We start from the raw sequence: 17,599 nt of genomic DNA on the forward strand, positions 1-17,599 counted from the left end.
AAATACTTACCCGAGTCCTCGGCGGGGGGCGAAGGCAGCCTATCGGCCGCGGGGAGACCCCGCTTCGAGCCTCCCCATAGGCTGAGGGGTTGCCACGCCCCCCTCCGTGGAATCCCGACAGAGGGATTCCCAGCCGGGTATGGACCTGGCGAGAGCCAATCAGAATGCTTGTTTCATTCTGATTGTCTCTCGCCAGGGTACTAATATCTATTAGAAAGTTTAGCGACAATATGAATTTGTTGTTAGATACTCTAGGTCTTTGTCAAGATGATCTGGTACAACGACCAGGACTGGTCAAGAGACTTTTATTCAAGGCGGATTGGGTGGATACAGTAGATGGTGTGGAGTCTTACTCCTCCTACAAGGAGTATGCACATTTTGGACATGCAAGGGAATGTATCCCCCTCTATTTACAAAGATTCCTTTGTCACAGGGCGAGATCAATATTTTTGCGTTTTAGACTGAATCAGATTCCAACATTAGAAAGGATACGGCACTGGGGACATAAAGACGAGGTACTTAATCAAGAACATATTGATCTCACATGTCGCTTTTGCTTAGAAACCAGAACGCAAGAGACTCTTAAGCATCTTCTATTAACCTGTAACCATTTTGAGTCTAAACGTATACTCTATCTTAAAGATAGATTTAACAGGGAGCTTGAAATGTCTGTCCACTTGTTTTGGAGCCATTGTATGTGGGGTGTAAATATTTCTTTAACCTTAGCATTGAATTTATTAATCCGAGATATTACGGAGGAATTGGAAAAAGGCATATTATATGCAATGGTTTTATATTGGAAAATTAAGGGCTGTGATAGATTTTATGGAAGTTGATTTGGTTTTGAGGACTTTTTTTGTAATCTTTCATTTTACATACGTATATATGCTGTTTTATCAAAATGAATTGTACATTTTTATCATGTGTAATGTGTTATATAAGGTTTCATGTAAACTAATAATGCAACAATAAAAAATAAAATAATATTTGTGAGTCGCTTTTCGGGGCATGGTCTCAATAAATACTTCACAACATATCCCTATGACCCCCTGCCAGACACAAAACACCCTGTGGCTTGACCCCTCATCAGCTCCCCACCCACCACAGCACGGCAATATCGAGAAAGTCGTTTATCCAATGTCAAGCACAAGTGCCCCGGAAGTAGAAAAGCGTATGACCGGCCCCACTGGCCTTCCGCGTCCTGCCAGGCCCCACTAGGGCAGCGGGACTTGCTATGAAGGCGGAACATTTCTGGACACATTTTCAGAAAGATTAGAAAGCTGGTGAGACGGGGGACCCACCAACATGTCGGGTGGGTCACGTTATGGCCTCAATAATTCGCGTTAGTAGGGTATCCAGTGATAGTCACCTGGGAAAAGGTCGCTCGAGGGATGGTAACATCTCGTGCTCCGACCGCACCACTCACTCTTTGACACCCCATTTCACTCCCAGAGGCCCTCATTGTATCAAACCCTTGACACTATCACACATCTTCTGTAAATAAGGACGAGGTTGTACAGATTTTTTTTTATATATTGACTTTAAGTCATGTTTGCTGGAAACAATGAACAAAAACAGAAGAAACGGGGGAAAAGGGGACACCAGCAGAGCCAAAACAGTGGCCGCTTTTCCTGAATTGTTGTGTTATGTTTTCGTGTTGTGTGTTTTTTTTAATTTTGAGCCAGCAACTGGCATATTCTAGCACCAAGGCATTTGCTTTTGCAGGTTTTCTTTGTCTTTTCTCCACCGTCAGCAAAAAAAATGGAAACTTCCGAAGGTAATCAATAACCCTATGCATTCAGCGTGAGTGCGTGCGTGCTAAGCTACGCCTATGCCTTCAGTGAGGGTGCGTGCGCATGCGTGCTCTGCGAGGCAGCCGTGTGTCGGATTCAGATGGACAATTGGGGCCAGGCTACAGTGTGATCAAGTCTTTTTAATTTATCTGCCAGTGGCTGTGCATGCTGAGCCTTTCTGTCTAACCTGCCGGTCACAGGTTTAAATCCCAGCTGGGCTGACTCCACCTTTCATCGTCACAGAGTAGAGCCGGCTATGCCCGCGCTCTGATGCTTGAGTGATAATGTGCTTTATAAACACATTATAATGGTTGTTATAGGATATGTTTAAGTCTATTACAATGTCTTTACTAAACCCCTGCTGCTCTGCCCAGTTAATACATGCCATGCAAACTTACACCACTGGATAATGCCCTTTGTTCAACAGCTGCTGCCCAGTGCATTGTGGTACTTGCAGTCCACTAAGCCGCTTCAGATGTTATGCAGGCGCAAGGGAGCCATGCGTGGGCACCAGCGCTTGGAAGTAGGGCTTAGAACCCCTACAGAGCTCGCTAGAATAGAGCGGCGAGGAGCAATTAGAACAGTTACAGAGCGCGTTAGAACAGTACACAGAGCGCCTCACACAAACCTAAAACCCTGCCAGGCTTAACCCCTTTGCCCACCCTGATGAGATTGGGAGGATTGGCGAGTGCCACACTCGGACAGAGTTCTGAAAGTTAGCATGTTAAACTTCATACAACCCACTAACAAAAAAACTCAGCATTTCTGCAGCCTTATCTCACTCAAAAATCTTACACAGCCATCTCTTGCACAACCCGCACGCACTTCATAACACCGCAACAACACATAAGCCGCACCAACAGCACACGAGGACTGACATCGATCCGATACCCACACCAAAGCTCAGCACCCGGTGTATACCGAGGTGAAGCTGCCAACAGAACACCACTCTTCTCACTATCCTACACCCGCTTTACCTACTAACCCATCCCACCTTCTCGTTTGCAGATCCGCCAGAGCGCCTGGGGGCCAAATCAGTTGGTGACGGTGCACGGTACAAATGCCTCTAACATTTAACATGTGCATCACACCTGCTCAAAATCGCAAGTGTGGTTCAGACAACATGGCCATCTAATCCTTGTCCTCTTGGCTAAAGACTCCAACTGTAACAGTAATGTAAAATCCCACTGGATACAATTTCTGTATAGGCCCATTTTAACAGAGCAGCCTTAGTGAGATGTTCCCGGGCTATGTCCTTAAAACACAGCATCTGTGTTGAAAAATGTGATACTGTCCCAATAAACTTATAACAGAAATGCTGAAAAGTGGTGGTGCGGTTCCAGAAGCATAGCAGCACTGCTGCAATATTCGGATATGTTCTCCCTCATTGCACTAGAATCTAAACTGTTGAGGAAGTGGTGGGGGGGGGATCCTCCTGCATGGCCATTGGTTCCTTGCTCTCTTTCTGCAAAAGCTATCAGCATTTGCCAGTATGTGCTCCACACACAATTTAACAACATCATACGCATGAACGACAGACAAGTGTGTTTCACTAAAACAGCCATGTATATTGGCTTAGTCAATTATTGTTTTCCCCTCGACCCCTTTGGGTTCCCTATATCCCGCCTTCACCCATGGACGTTCATGCTGCTGGATGCAGTTGTAATGTGAATTGCTTTCTTGGTGGGAGGCTAGCAGATGTAGAGATATTTAAGGATGGAGTTCTGCTCGGCTCTAACGACTCTAGAGGTGAGCAGAACTCAATCCCTAATGTTAATACATACTCTAACACCTGCTCATGTGGTAAAAGGCACAGTATACTCTGTACCTTAATTTCAGCTGTGTAGTAGTAACATGTTATTTGCGTGCTTCATCGCCTGATGAGAAAAAAAATCAAAGCTATTTAACAATACTTTTGCTAGAGTTGCATTGTTAATCAATATCGCAGTAGAACATTGAATTTCAATCCAGTTTTTTAAAATGAAGTGTTTGTGTTTTATTTAGGTGATCCTAGACTCCGTCCTGATGCTAAAAAAAGACTCCTCACTTATGTGGAAGAAGAGCCGTTAGATGCAAATGGATACTTTAACTTGGGGATGCTGGCTATGGACGAGAAGAGAGATAAGGAGGCGGAGATGTGGATGAAAAAAGCAATTAAATTGCAAGCCGGTTTCCGGAGTGCACTCTTCAATTTGGCCCTCCTTTATTCACAGACGTCACAGGAGTTGATGGCCCTGCCTGTGCTCGAAGAACTGCTGCTTTACTTCCCTGACCATACGAAAGGCTTGATCCTGAAGGGGGATATCCTGATGAACCAGAAGAAAGATATCAAAGGAGCGAAGAAGTGTTTTGAGCAAATTCTGGCAATGGATCCCAACAATGTGCAAGGCAGGCACAACCTGTGTGTTGTTTATTTTGAAGAACGGAACTTGATAAAAGCTGAGAAGTGCCTAGTGGAGACCCTGGCTTTGGCACCACACGAAGAATATATCCAACGTCATCTGAACATTGTTCGAAGTAAAATTATAACCTTAAATACTGCAGGCCATTCTTCTCATCCATCAGGTGGTACAACAGCTGTGGAGGAAGAAAAAAAAAGTTTGTTTGACAACATGAAAGAAATAAAGAATGACCAGAAAGGCACCCTGTCAACTAACACTAATAACAACAAAGGGCAAGGTAAAGCAAAGAGACAATTGGACAAAAATACCACAGACAAAGAGAGCAAAAAAAAATCAACAAAGGACATAAAAGACATTGAAAAGAAAAGAGTGGCTGCTTTGAAGAGGCTAGAGGAGATCGAACGGATTTTAAATGGTGAATAGCCATTATTGTATCACAAAAGAGTTCGAAGTGGGTGCACTTTTAATCTGTTGTTATGGCCATCAGCACTCCTTTTAGATGTGGAAAGTAACGATTCACAGCAGCAGATGTCAGGCTGTACATTACAGTCTTGAGAACTACAAGGACAGAGATGAATTTTCTTAATACATATAAAGAAATTAGTACTAAATAATGAGGTCACAAAGATCGACATGCTTTAAGCCTTTAATTGATGTTCAACAACAGTGTTATCAAAGGAAATCCGAAAATTCTAAAAAAAAAAACGAAAAGAAAAAAAAACACACCCACTGTGGAGTGGTAGCACATAATACTGCTTTATCCAGTGCAGTGGTTTAAAAGGACATCAGTTTGATCGCAGGTCTGTGTGAGAGTTCTATGAAAGGTGCTATTTTTTTTTTAAAACAATGTGGATCTTCATTTTACTGTATTATGGTGCTGATGGAAAATTGATCTCCAAAGCATATGTTGGCAGGTGTTTCTGTTGGAGTGTTGGGTATGACGCCGAATATTGTGTTTTAGTGACAACATAATCACGTGCTACACTGTAATAAGAAATGTTGGAAAACCTAAAGGGAGTTGTCTGGTAACGTCTCTTGTTGCCCAAGGTCACATATTATGTTATGTGTTTATCTTTAGCAGCGTTTGCACAATGATGTTTGCACTTTTTCTTTTGATTTTCTCCCCTTGGAATCTAATGTCCCTTTGGAAGCCACGCGAAAACAATCAGCTACGTGTTTCTCATTTAATAATGCAAGTGAGAGAAATTGAGGGGCTAATTTTGGTTGACCACAAAAATAGTACGGAGGGAACCGCTTATGACTGCACTGATGTACAGGCAGGCCCCTCAATGGTAATTTAATTGTTTTTGCCTGTGGTCAGTAATGTAAAACAGACAAGTTTCCATATCATATTTACACTATTAAAAAAACTGATTGTAAATGCCGCCTGCCATGTCCGCACTTCGGTGGTCGTAATTTACATGGATATTTGCCTATGCAGATTCCATAAGAATCCACACCAACACTGTGGTCGAGGGTGGCGTGTTTAATCATTAAAATCTGCGACCCGGCTCCACGAAAATCGCATCAAATTTGCACTTCGTGAGTGAAATATAAGCATGCAAGGTTTCACACGTTTTAATCAGAGTGAACAAAACGCATGAACCTTTTTGTGCATATTTGTTGCTCTCTGTGTGGAAATGTCGGTAATAAAATTACCCCAAAATGCAGACATTTAGGAAGGGATGTTGTTCCGTGGCTCTTGTTGGGGGAAGGCTGAATTGCATAGTTTACCCTTTGGCTGGTATTACGATGTTTGTATATATCGTTGTATATATAATACACTTCCTATTTAAGTATACTTAAGTGTTGCTAGGGGCTGGCGCCTGCTGTAATGCCCCAGTGACATCAAGGCAACATTTTTAAGAAACTCGCTGAACTGCTGTAATTGGGACCGCTGGCAGGGTGAAACATACATTTGGAGTGTAAGTTATTTACACTTCAGGAATGCGTCGGAAGGTTCACGAATAACAATACAAACAGAACACTTGTAAGCCTCCAATGGTAATGTTGGGCTGTGGCTGACGAAACTGCATTGGAAACATTTCTTGTAACTGAACTAGATCGAGAATAATTTCCTAAGGAATTTCCAAGATGGTACAATTAAAAACAAATGTCAAGATTTCAAACAAATGATAGAACTAAACCTCATCGGTTAGGCTTCTGGTTTACTTTGTGTGTGGTATGAAAAATGAGCTGTAAGACCTCATGTGTATTCTCTTTTAATTTATATATATTTTTTTATTGTTTTGGGTCTAAGTGACATGGTAACTGTCATGCAGTTTGACAAGACGATCATAATGTCCATGAGCACATTTTAGGCATGGTAACAATAGTGTAGTCATAACTGGTACTAGTTTTGGACCAGCACTGTAGAAAGGCTGCAGGCCCTGAAAAGGTTTGAATACGTTTAATGACCACATGTAGTTATTTAAGCCATAAAGCTGACATGTTATGTTGCGAGGGAGTACAGGAAATGTCACATGGTATGTGAAGTATAACGTTTTTACATTTTTAAATCCAATTCAATGGAGAAGTACCACAAACTCTATATACAAAACACATACCGTTAAGTGAAACATTCTGCATCGATTACACTTTCACTGTACACGTGTGCCATCTTCTTTAATAGACAACTTGTTAGCTTGTCACATACATATGTAGCAATATCCGGTTCAACTTGTTTTTCATAGCAATTTTGAATGTTTTAGATAGGGGTGTGAACATTTACATGCATTGTTGTAAGAGCACATTTTAGCCTTTCTTCACTACTCTTATAATTGTTTTCCATTGCTTTGCTTACTAAAGCAGAACGAGTATCAACTAATACATTGAATGCTTTGATAGTTATGAGTGGTGTGGTTGGGGGTCTTTTTCTTTATCACACCCATCCCATAACATTACTGACGAGCAAGGTTACCCTCTTACTGACACTACTTTAGGATAACCCACTGTTCTTCATTAATGTTGGGGGAGGTTGGGATCCTGCTCTTCAGTATTTTTTGGCCACCAGTTTGACCTCTGCCACTTGCCATATAGGAGGCGTATTGGTCCATGGAAGGGGTTTGTCTTTGTGTTTGAAGCTCTCAATCTCTTCCTCAGTTTGCCTAATGTCTGCTTTTGAAATTATGTAATAAAGAAAATGCGAATGGTCAAATGTGCCCATTTATATTCCCTTTCCCCGTACCAAGTACACTTGTCCACCTAAATAAATCTCTCATGCCTCCAGAGGCAGAACACCCTGGTAAAGGTAAATCACGTTTTTTTAGTTCCTCTAATTGCAGTCTCTCTCCTGGTTGAAGTAAACCTGTTGCATTAGTTTGCCATCAGTCCTTTACCTCTTTCAGAATGGGAAGGGCTCCATGATAGTTCAATGAATTTCTAAATGTTTTAATTGATTTCCCGTAGTTCTTGTAAATTAACTATTATGATCCGTGGAACGTTGGCAACATTTCCACTCCTTCAACCTGCAAGCTAGATGAGACATGATAGGTCACACATCTTGCACAGCCTGCAGATTGACCATTGGAGGAACAATTTGTTACTTACCTGCAGCTTCCTTTGCTCTGGCTCGCAGCCATTTCTCCACCATGCTTGTCTGCCCCTCCTTCCTTCCTGTGCCAGTTCCGTTGCTTCTGATTTTTTCTTCCTGCGTGGCTCTTCAGCCCTTTGTCTTCAGCCCTTCACCAACGCTGGCCAGCGCTCACCATCTTCCATGTCCACCCTGCTGCTCCTCTTCATGTCACTGTCTGTTGTGCCTTGTGCACAGAGCTGTAGCCAGTTTTCTGCAACCTCCCCTTGGCCACCCCCACTCATCGATGGATTCTGTAGTCCCAACTCTTTTCTTTTATATACTGTGGTCATTTATTTTTGACGACGTGAATGACACTAATGCCACACACTAATGCCAGTCCGATAGCACAGCGAGTAGAGCGCTCGCTTTGACATCTGTGCAGAGCCTGCTGACACAGGTTTGACTCCCGGCAGGGCCAAACTCAGCCTTTCATCCTTGCGAGGTCGATAAATGAGCACCACACACCGTGTGTAATAATAAGCAGCGCTAAGATACATGAAGGTTTGTAGCGCTATATAAATGCTCAATTAAATTATTATAGAGAACTCTATCTCACCAACTTGGTTTCAAACACTGCATTAATGACCCCATGCACAATAAGGGCAGAACCTTGGATTGAGATGATATTATAGGTTATTTATAACACGCTTAATACCCAGAGGTTTCTAAGTGCGGACCCGGGGATCGAACCTGTGTTGCTCCATGTTGTCTTGCTTCCAAGGTGAGCATGTTGCCCCTGAGCTACCCTCCTGAGCACCATTGCATTAGCTTCACAGGTCAGGATAGCATCTGCCTTAAAGCAAATGTTTAAATTGCCCCTCAGACCCTGGCCAGAAACAATTGTAACATTACCTTAGACAACTTATTACCCTTACTACAGCCTACCACCAAACCGTCTAAAAGCTTTGATAAGGACCTGTCTACACTTGTAGACCTGGATAATCATACCCTACTCCAAGCTCTAAATAAAATCGCCCCGCTAAAAACATAATAGGCAAAACCAATGGCCCACCTTAACACATGGTTCACTAGAGACCTAAAAACCCTCTGCAGCGTCAAAGGATCTACCGAAGCCGCGTGGAAAAAAAATACCATCTATCCCAAACAAGGAAAAATGGACTACTGCTGCTACCACTTATAAATAAGCCATTCTTAATTCCAAAAGAGAGACTTACAATGTCAGAATTCAAAATGCCAAATCTGGTACTAAAGAGCTTTTCACTATACTGAGAATCCGACACCACCCACAGAAGTATGCATCAAAGATGCTGCTTGGTGTGCCAATATCCAAAAAGATTTATGAGACAAAATAGCCCTGCTACAATCTAATATAGAAACAAAAAAGAGAAGCCTATCTCTGAGTACTAATTTAAGTAAACCTCCAGCCCCCCAGCCTGTACCGTGCTACCCTTTTAATTTCTCTCCAGTTTCTACTAAAGAAGTAGAAGTTATCATCGTTGGTTTAAAACCTTCGAGATGCCAGGAGGACACATGCCCAGCCACCACTATTAAGTAAGGAGCAAAGGTACTAGCTCTGTTCATCACTGCTCTGATTAATTCATCTTTTGAAACCTGCTCAGTCCCTAATAATCTCAAAGAGTCCTGGGTTATGCCTCTCCTCAAAAAAACAAACCTAGATCCAAACATACCCACTAACTATAGACCTATTACGACAGTTCCTTTCCTCTTAAAAATACTTGATAGAGTGGCCTATCTCCAAATACAAAAACACCTAGAGGAAACAACCTCCTAGGCTTGCGCCAATTTGGCTTTAGACCAGGGCATGGCACAGAAACAGTCCTCCTTGATCTAAAAATTAAAATGGACGAGGCCAAAGATAAAGGCAACCTCGCCATCCTCCTACTGCTGGGACCTCTCAGCAGCGTTTGATCTCGTTGACCACAAGATCCTTACTCAACTACTGACCACAGCTGCCTCCTTCTCCCCAAATGCCGCCAGCTGGATTCAATAATTTCTATCGAACAGAACAAAAAGAGTGTTCACACCTACAGCTTCTGCCGACCCAGTACCTATCTCTTGTGGAGTCCCTCAGGGATCATGTGTCTCACCCACTCTTTAAAATATATTCACAAAGCTCCTCTTTGACCACCTTGACAGCTTGGGTGTCACCTACACTAATTATGCAGATGACACCCAAGTCCTCATCACTCTCACTGGTTGCTATGACAAAAATGCTCAACAAAATCTATCTTCATATCCAGTCCTGGATGGCTACGTCTAAATGATGACCAGACCGAGTTACTTATCATAGGCTCTCAAGCTCGGCTAAACAAACTAGACACATGCTATAAGTCATTCAACATCGATGGAAACATCATCAGTCACCAGCGAGGTCAAAACACTAGGTGTATATTTAGATTCCACCCTCTCCCTCACTAGGCAAGTTAATGCAACAGCTTCAGCTACAGCATATACTAATAAATTGATGAATGCCTGAAAACCCTATCTATCCCCCAATAGCTGCATCACCCTCGCCAGAGCTTTGATATTATTTAAGCTTGACTACTGTAACACTTTATTCATAGGCTCTTCCGAACGAAACCTGAATAAGTTACAAATACTACAGAATAATGCTCTCAGATCAGCCTTAAATATCCCACGATCTCACCACATCTCTGCCATAAGACGGGACACACACTGGCTCCCAGTGCGAGATAGAATCTCTTTATATACATTAGTGGTCACCCAAAAATGCCCCAGCTTCCTAACGTCCTATTGGCTTGCCTTGTAGTTGCACATCCAACAAACATTATGGCGTTCATGTCCCACTGGGAGGGAGGACACAGCCGGTAGCGGCCTGCCAGCCGAGCCATGGTAGACCCACGTTACCGGCCATGCCTGCCCGCCAGCCCGAGCCATGGTAGGCCCACGTTACCAACCATGCCTGCCCGCCCAATGGGGCATGAAAACAATTCACACCCCGGGGTGCGAATGGCTTTTTTTCATCCAGAGATTGGCGCCGCAAGCAAACACCAGTCTCTGAAGGGAACCGCCCAAGAAAAAACAAAGATGGGCAACGACAGGGAAAAGAAACGCTGTCCCCTTTCCATTTCTATGGTGTCGGCCGAAGCGGGATGTGTGGCCGACTGGCGCTCTGTTGCCTGCCCACATAAAAAATAAATAATGATGCCACCTGGGGAAGGGCCTCAAGTGGCTGGAACAGCATGCAGTGAATGTATATTCTCGCCTGCTGTTCCAGCCACCTGATTGGTCAATGGCTCTTCCCCGGGTGTGAATAGCAGGTTCTGCCCTTAACCATAGAATACAATGCAGACTGACCATGAAGTATCCAGTCAGAGGGCCAGTCAATGTTCAAAACCTGAGTCATTGTTCCTCCATTCAGGGTAAAAAATATGTGCTCGCCACTAGCGAGTGGCTAGTGATAGTTCACTCTTAGCGAGTAAGTGATAGTGTACTGCGTGTATGTATAGAAGGTGACAAGTGTCTTTTTATGGCTCGGTAGTATCTTGCAACTTGACGTTTTGCCACCTGCTCCCATCTTTGTGGCTTCAGTGATGATTGAGAAACAATTTTTTAGCATATGAATTTTTATAAAAGCACTAGCTAGTGTGCTAGACTTTCTGGTCTCTGCGATTAAGATGAAAAACACTGTACTGTTGGTTTTCAGCCCACAGTAAGCTCTAGAAATGCAGGCTCCTCTCTGAAACCTTTCAGTAGTGTTCCTTCTCAAAGATTTTGAAAGATTTGGGTGCATTTTCTCTTCCATTTAAAGCAGTTTATTTTCACTCTAATCGGGTCCCATTTGTCCTGTTTCCCACCGGAAACTGTTCTTCTTTGCAACCGTTTTCTTTTATTTCTTATTTGCACTCTGTGTTAAGTATATCCAGTCTTTTAACATCTTAGACTTGTTTTACCTCGGAGCATTGGACGTCCTTTTTGCATTGTACTTATGAGCCTAAAACATCTCTCTCTACTAGGACTTTTTTCACTCTGAGATATTTGCTGTGAAGGTGGATTTTGTGCAGAAAGCCAAGCAGTTCATTGACCTGGTTAGAAACACAACAAAAAGGATACAGAAAAGTGGCACAAACGAATGTTGGTACAGTCTCAAAATTCAACCAGTCAGGTGCTGTTAGCGCACAGTTTCACTCATGCTGAAAGTGCACACTCTAAAATAGCATTTGCACACGTAATCTTCTAAATGGCAGTCCCTAGAAAATATATGGTAGCTATTTGCGGTTGATATTTTCATTTTAAGTCCATAAATCGACAGTTTGTATGGTCCTTTTCCTTGTCAGGATAATTTCACTTCAAATTCCTTCCCACTTGTTTTGCCTGCTGACTTCACAGGTTTCATGCAAAGTATAGAAAAGTAATGTTACTTTGACCAATGACCTCAATCTATAAACCATATTTTAGAAACTTCTCTTTTTCTATGTTTACCAGGTGTAGTGCTCAATGTTGAGGTTGTTCCAAAGAGGATGCACACTTTGATGGTGCTCGGTACTTGAACGTTCCAAGCGCCCCTTATTTGTGAATCCTTCCCCCATTTCTTTCCTCATACTTTTCCTGTCATTGAGGAGGCTCCCTACAGAGTGCCACCCTGATTGATTAGATGCATCAGTTATTTACATACTGCTCTGATTGGTTAGATGCATCAGTTATTTGCATACTCTGCCATGTCAATCTCACTGTCCCTCTCCTTGTTTAATCAGCCACATGGAATTTGCCCCTACATAAAGAAGAGTTTTAAGGCCTGAAGTCCTACTGGGTTCATGGGTCCTTGGTTGAAACAGTAGGTTGTACCATTTTGGAGAGCATTTGCAAAGCTTTTAAAGCATCAAAGGAAACCTCGAAGGAGGCCAGTGAAGAAATAGATATTACTTCACACTGTATTTTATCCTACTTCTACCTTCATGTGTTTCTGATGCTAAACACAAACCAGGGACTGACCGAGTACTTTGGGTAATGATTAGGAGAAAATAGACATAGAAAGTTTAAAGGAGTGCCTTTCTTCTTTACAACAGTGTGTACCTTAGAGGAATTGCTTTGTCATGTCTTCCAATGCAATCATTTTCCTTTCCCATACCTTAAGTTAATCTCGTCTTCAACTGATGCCTTTCTTATTTGATGAGAAAAGCAGATTGAAGTGTCTAGCTTTTAAAACTCCTAAAAACCCTGCTTCTGCTCCATTCATCATCCATACTGAAGGAAAAATAAATGTCCTTATGTTAAATTTATTTTTATTGTGTGTCACGTTTTTCATAAACCTTTCACATTACAAAAATAATGTGGAACTAGTACTAAATACATATACATCTACAGAGTGCAAAGATTCAGAACATGGAGATAAAAAGAAGCATCATACATTAGCATATTTCTATTTCACATCTAAAATTCCTGATAGAAAATGAAAAGCTGCATAACACAGGGAGATCTGTCTCCCACTTACAGTCCTACTCCAAATATTGAGGGTCGACATATTTTCAAAGGTATCAACAAAGCGTGATGCTTGGAATGTAAATAGGGACAGACCATGAAAAGATGCTCTAAGGTTTCCACCTCAGTTTCATCCTCGCAATATCTGCATATCCTTAAAGCTTTTGGAGTATTTGATTGAGTGGAACTTATTTACGAGTGGGGTACGTAACCTTAATCTCAAGAAATGAATCCTTCACCTTCTATTTGGTGATTCCTTAAATACACTGACATTTTGCTTTGATCTTTCTCGATTACATGGGAGAATCTGAAAGGTTTATAATTTGTAATTTGATATCTAGTCTGAATCCAAGTGTTTTTTACAACACAACAACCAAACACCAAAAAACAAAACACTACAATTGGTACTACATGTTTGGATCCACATTGTGTCCTCCGTCTTCTTAGCTCGCTGGCTTGGCTATCTCCATGTCTGTCCCCAATGTTTCTGCCTTTTATTGTCTGTATCCCTTGGATCAGGCCTCTTCCAACTTGGCCACTTCCCCTGGCTTCCCACCCCACTGAGTGCCCTCTCCCACATTGCCACCGCCAGTTCAATCTTCCTCTGGCCCACTGGGGCCAGTTGTGCCGTGCCCTTCTGTGCTTTCAAACAGGTCTTGTATGAGGGAGTCCCATGCAAGCATCTTGTCCCCGCTTTCTCCCTCACCCCTCTGCAACGCTGCGGTCCACACTGACGTTTCCGCTATCGTCCATTTCTTCAGATCCGCCCCCCACTTTTCTATCGATGGCCATGTGCTTGTGTTCCATGCCATTGCTACGCGGCGCTTCGCCAGTATACACATTAAGTCTTTCATTTTTGCTATGTCTGTCTTCTGTTTGCTGCCCCTTGGGAACAGCCCCAGTAGATAAGATTCCGGCGACCACACCTGCATTTGGATCCGTCTTGCCGCTGCCCTATCCTGAACAGTGTCCCAAAAGTTAATTATCACCGGGAAGGACCAGAACATATGCAGCATGTCCGCCTTCTCTGTCACACAGCGTGGGCAGCTAAGGGTTTTTTGATTCTCATGCTTGACATTCTCTTGGGTGCGAGGTACACCCTGTGCACGAGGTAAAGCTGCATTTGCTTAAACCTCGTGGTGTTATTCCTGGTGTTAAGGATTCCAATCGGGCGTCAGACACCAAACCAGGACCCTTAGCCTAGGATGTAGCGCAAAATTAAAATACTTTTTTCTTTATTTCCTAGAATTCGGATTGAGCTGGCACCCAACCCATCTCACACCCCCTTTTATAAATACCCCTGGTCACAATGGACAATGAACCAGGCCGGTGGGTGGAAATACAATATTTATTTTAAATTCAAAGAAAATCACACAGTTTTAATATTGGGCAGCAATCACCAATGGGGTGATAATTACAATGTAAACTTATGAAATACACTTGGTTGACCTTCTACTATAACATATCCAAAGCACAGATGAATGGGAGCAATTTTTCTGTAGGGTAGATAGCACGGAGTTATGATTCCCCCCTGCAATGCTCCCTTAAACCCCTATTAATCGAATTTTGAGTGGATAGAAACGAGCAGCAAGTAGTCAGGGATGCTAGGCAGCAAACAGATTTAAAATCTGACCACAAAATGAGAGGCTTTCAAAACCTTTGCAATTGCAGAAATAACACAGAGAATTGGTAAATAATTAATTTACATATGCAGTTGAATGAATAAGGTAAATTGGAGTTATAGCAGTATCAGCGATGTCAGAACACTAGCAACTACAGGGCAAGGTACAAACAAAGGAGGTACAGTTCAAATAATAACTTGGAAGTAAGAACACAGTGCAGCCAAAATCACACGTTACAAAATTGCATTTCCTTCTTTTTACAGGTTTAAATGTCAAAATGGTTTGAAAAACGGGATTAATAGACCGAATCGGAATGCAGTTTTTAGGCTGGTTGATGGATGCACATCACAGGGTTAGTATGGAAGTGAAAGAGGGACTCTAGATGAATGACTGGATGAGATTTTCAAAGGAAAGGTAAGTTCCGTTTTAAAAATGAAAGCAGTGAAAGAGAAAATCGGTTTGGAAAGAAATTACAAATTCACTTAAACTAGATTTTAATGACTAGATTGTTAAAGAAAGACACGGTACGCTCCAAGGTTAATTTGCAAGGTTAACCTTTTCACCCCGCGTTGAGCTCTATGTGATAATGAATTACATTATTCAAAATATGACTAAGGACTTATGCATGACAGAAATGAGTGGAAGAATGCCACTAACACTTGGAAATCAAGGACAGGATGCACAGAGAATTCTGACAGTTTGAAACAGGTTATCAGGGTATTGATGGTATTACTTAGAGAGTGGAACAAAGACAAAGTATTAAGATGGTTATGATATGTGTTGCTATGGCATGGGGTGATACTCACATCAGCACTTGAGTTTGGGATTTGGGACAGCCAACCGGGTTTCTGGACACTAAGGCAATATCTGGTCACTGGTCACCGTGGCGGTGCTCTCCTAGAATGAAACCACTGGGCCTGTCTGGTCACTGGAGGGTACAGCTGGTATGCAGGTAGTGGGGCATTAAGCCATCTGGTCACAGGATACTCTCAAAAAGGGTACCACCGCTTCTCCCCCTTTCGCCCTGGGTTATTGGGATTTTCAGTGGGGTTTCTTTTTCTGGATCAATGGTCCTGCCTGGATAGGGTCAGCTATGCTTTGGCCTGGCAGTGGAATCAGGAATCTGGAGTCTGACAGGATGAATATGGAATGTCTGGATAGGCAGGAGCTGCAAAATTCAGAAGAGTGTGTGTTTCTTTGTCTCTGTGAGCTTCCCCCTTTTATAAGGCGGGTGACATCACAGGATTTATTGTTGGGGCAGGTTTAGGCTGGACATGCCTCTTCCAACTGGATTGATCAGCCTATGTATATTGCCTCCTTCCTAGAAGCAGATTGCACTGAAGGGGGGAACTCAGTTTTATGGGGTGTGTTTTTATGAGGCACAGAGCCATCCCATAGTTACATTTGCCAAAAATCAGTTCTGACCTAAATTGCGCATTTTTACAGTTGTGGCACTCTTGCAAATCACATAGACAAATGACACATTTCATACAGAGCATGGCGGTACAACTCCCAGGTCTGTACGATATTGTTTCGTCCCTCTAATCTTTCATGCTTTTCAGCGGAAATATTCCACTTACGATTCTGCAATTTTATACAGGTGTACCTATTATCACAGAGCATGTTTGCATTAAATTTCAAAGTTATCCCATGAACGCTTTTCCCATGAATGACATTCTTCTACCGTTTGCATCCCATACATGCTAGTGAAAACCACAATATCTTGTTTTAAAGCCCCAAAATCATATTTAAACTGTTAAACTCCCGCATTAATGCCTTGTCCGGTTGCAGAAATAAAGCCATAAAGTTTATTAATTCAAAACAGTCTTTTTCCCCAAATGGCCAGCTTTGTCTCTCAAATAAGGGCATAACTTCCAAGGTTGCTATGGAGTCTGCTTTGAGGCTCCCCAGTTGAAGTTGAGGGGCGGTGCTGTTCACAAAGTTGCACCCATGTGTCCTGGAAATCCTTTGTCCCTTCACTGCAGAATGCCAGAAAGTCTGACGAGCATGTTACATTCTCCCCCTTGGTCTATTCATAGTTTCCAGATGCTTGTCCACTTGGGGGGGAGGCAGGTCTTGTTCCCAGGAAGCAAATGTCCTTTGAAGCCTGGCCAGGAAAACCTGTTCTGTGGCTTCAGCACACTTATTTTTGTTTTGTTTTTTTTCTGAACCAGAAAACAAACTGTGGGACTTAAATATCCTACATATGTTTTAAAACACCCCCCATCACATTCTGTGCAAAGACAGTGCCTTACTTCCACAATCTACTTTCAAACAGACATTTCCTTGTTTATAAAAAGCAGCAATTTTTACACATGGTGAATCTTCCTTTTGCTGTCACTTCTCATGTGGTTTTTGCTTGCATCTAGATTCTAAACATTATTTGCAGCCCTAGTCAATTTCTCATACACAGAAATCTGTTCAAGGCAAAGGTCCACTGAAACTGACATAAGTACATAGATATAGGGCTTCTTTTGAAGAGTTTAGCTGCAATATTTTGTTGCAAAAAGTCAAGCTTTTTTCCGTACAGCTGAGAGTGAAGTTTCGTTATTTCACAGATCTTGCCTGGCACAGCCTGTCATTCATTGAGAAATGCCCCCTCTTCCTGAAGCACAACCTGAATATGGATGGACATAGCTGGGTCTCACTGAACAAAACTGTGTACTGTTGAAAACGGTGGACAAGAGCATCTGGGCGCAGTCATTTTAAATGTAAAATATTTCCTTTTTCAATGGGAAATTTTGAGCTAGCAGCAGAGCAGCGCTGCTTTTCAATTCTTTTTTTGGG

At 42.4% G+C, this 17,599-nt stretch overlaps 1 protein-coding gene across 1 annotated transcript in view; it reads left to right on the top strand.

Moving 5' to 3' along the window:
- The window catches only part of TMTC3 (transmembrane O-mannosyltransferase targeting cadherins 3), a 1,032,559-nt gene extending 1,026,983 nt beyond the window's left edge, over positions 1–5,576 (top strand). The window contains exon 14 of the mRNA XM_069629335.1: positions 3,798–5,576. Within this exon, the coding sequence (XP_069485436.1) occupies positions 3,798–4,618 (821 nt within the window). The 3' untranslated portion in view covers positions 4,619–5,576. The remainder of the gene's footprint in view (positions 1–3,797) is intronic.
- Positions 5,577–17,599: the final 12,023 nt, after the last annotated feature.

Source organism: Ambystoma mexicanum, chromosome 12 (genome assembly GCF_040938575.1).
Source record: "Ambystoma mexicanum isolate Mex_15411 chromosome 12, UKY_AmexF1_1, whole genome shotgun sequence".
NCBI lineage: Eukaryota > Metazoa > Chordata > Amphibia > Caudata > Ambystomatidae > Ambystoma > Ambystoma mexicanum.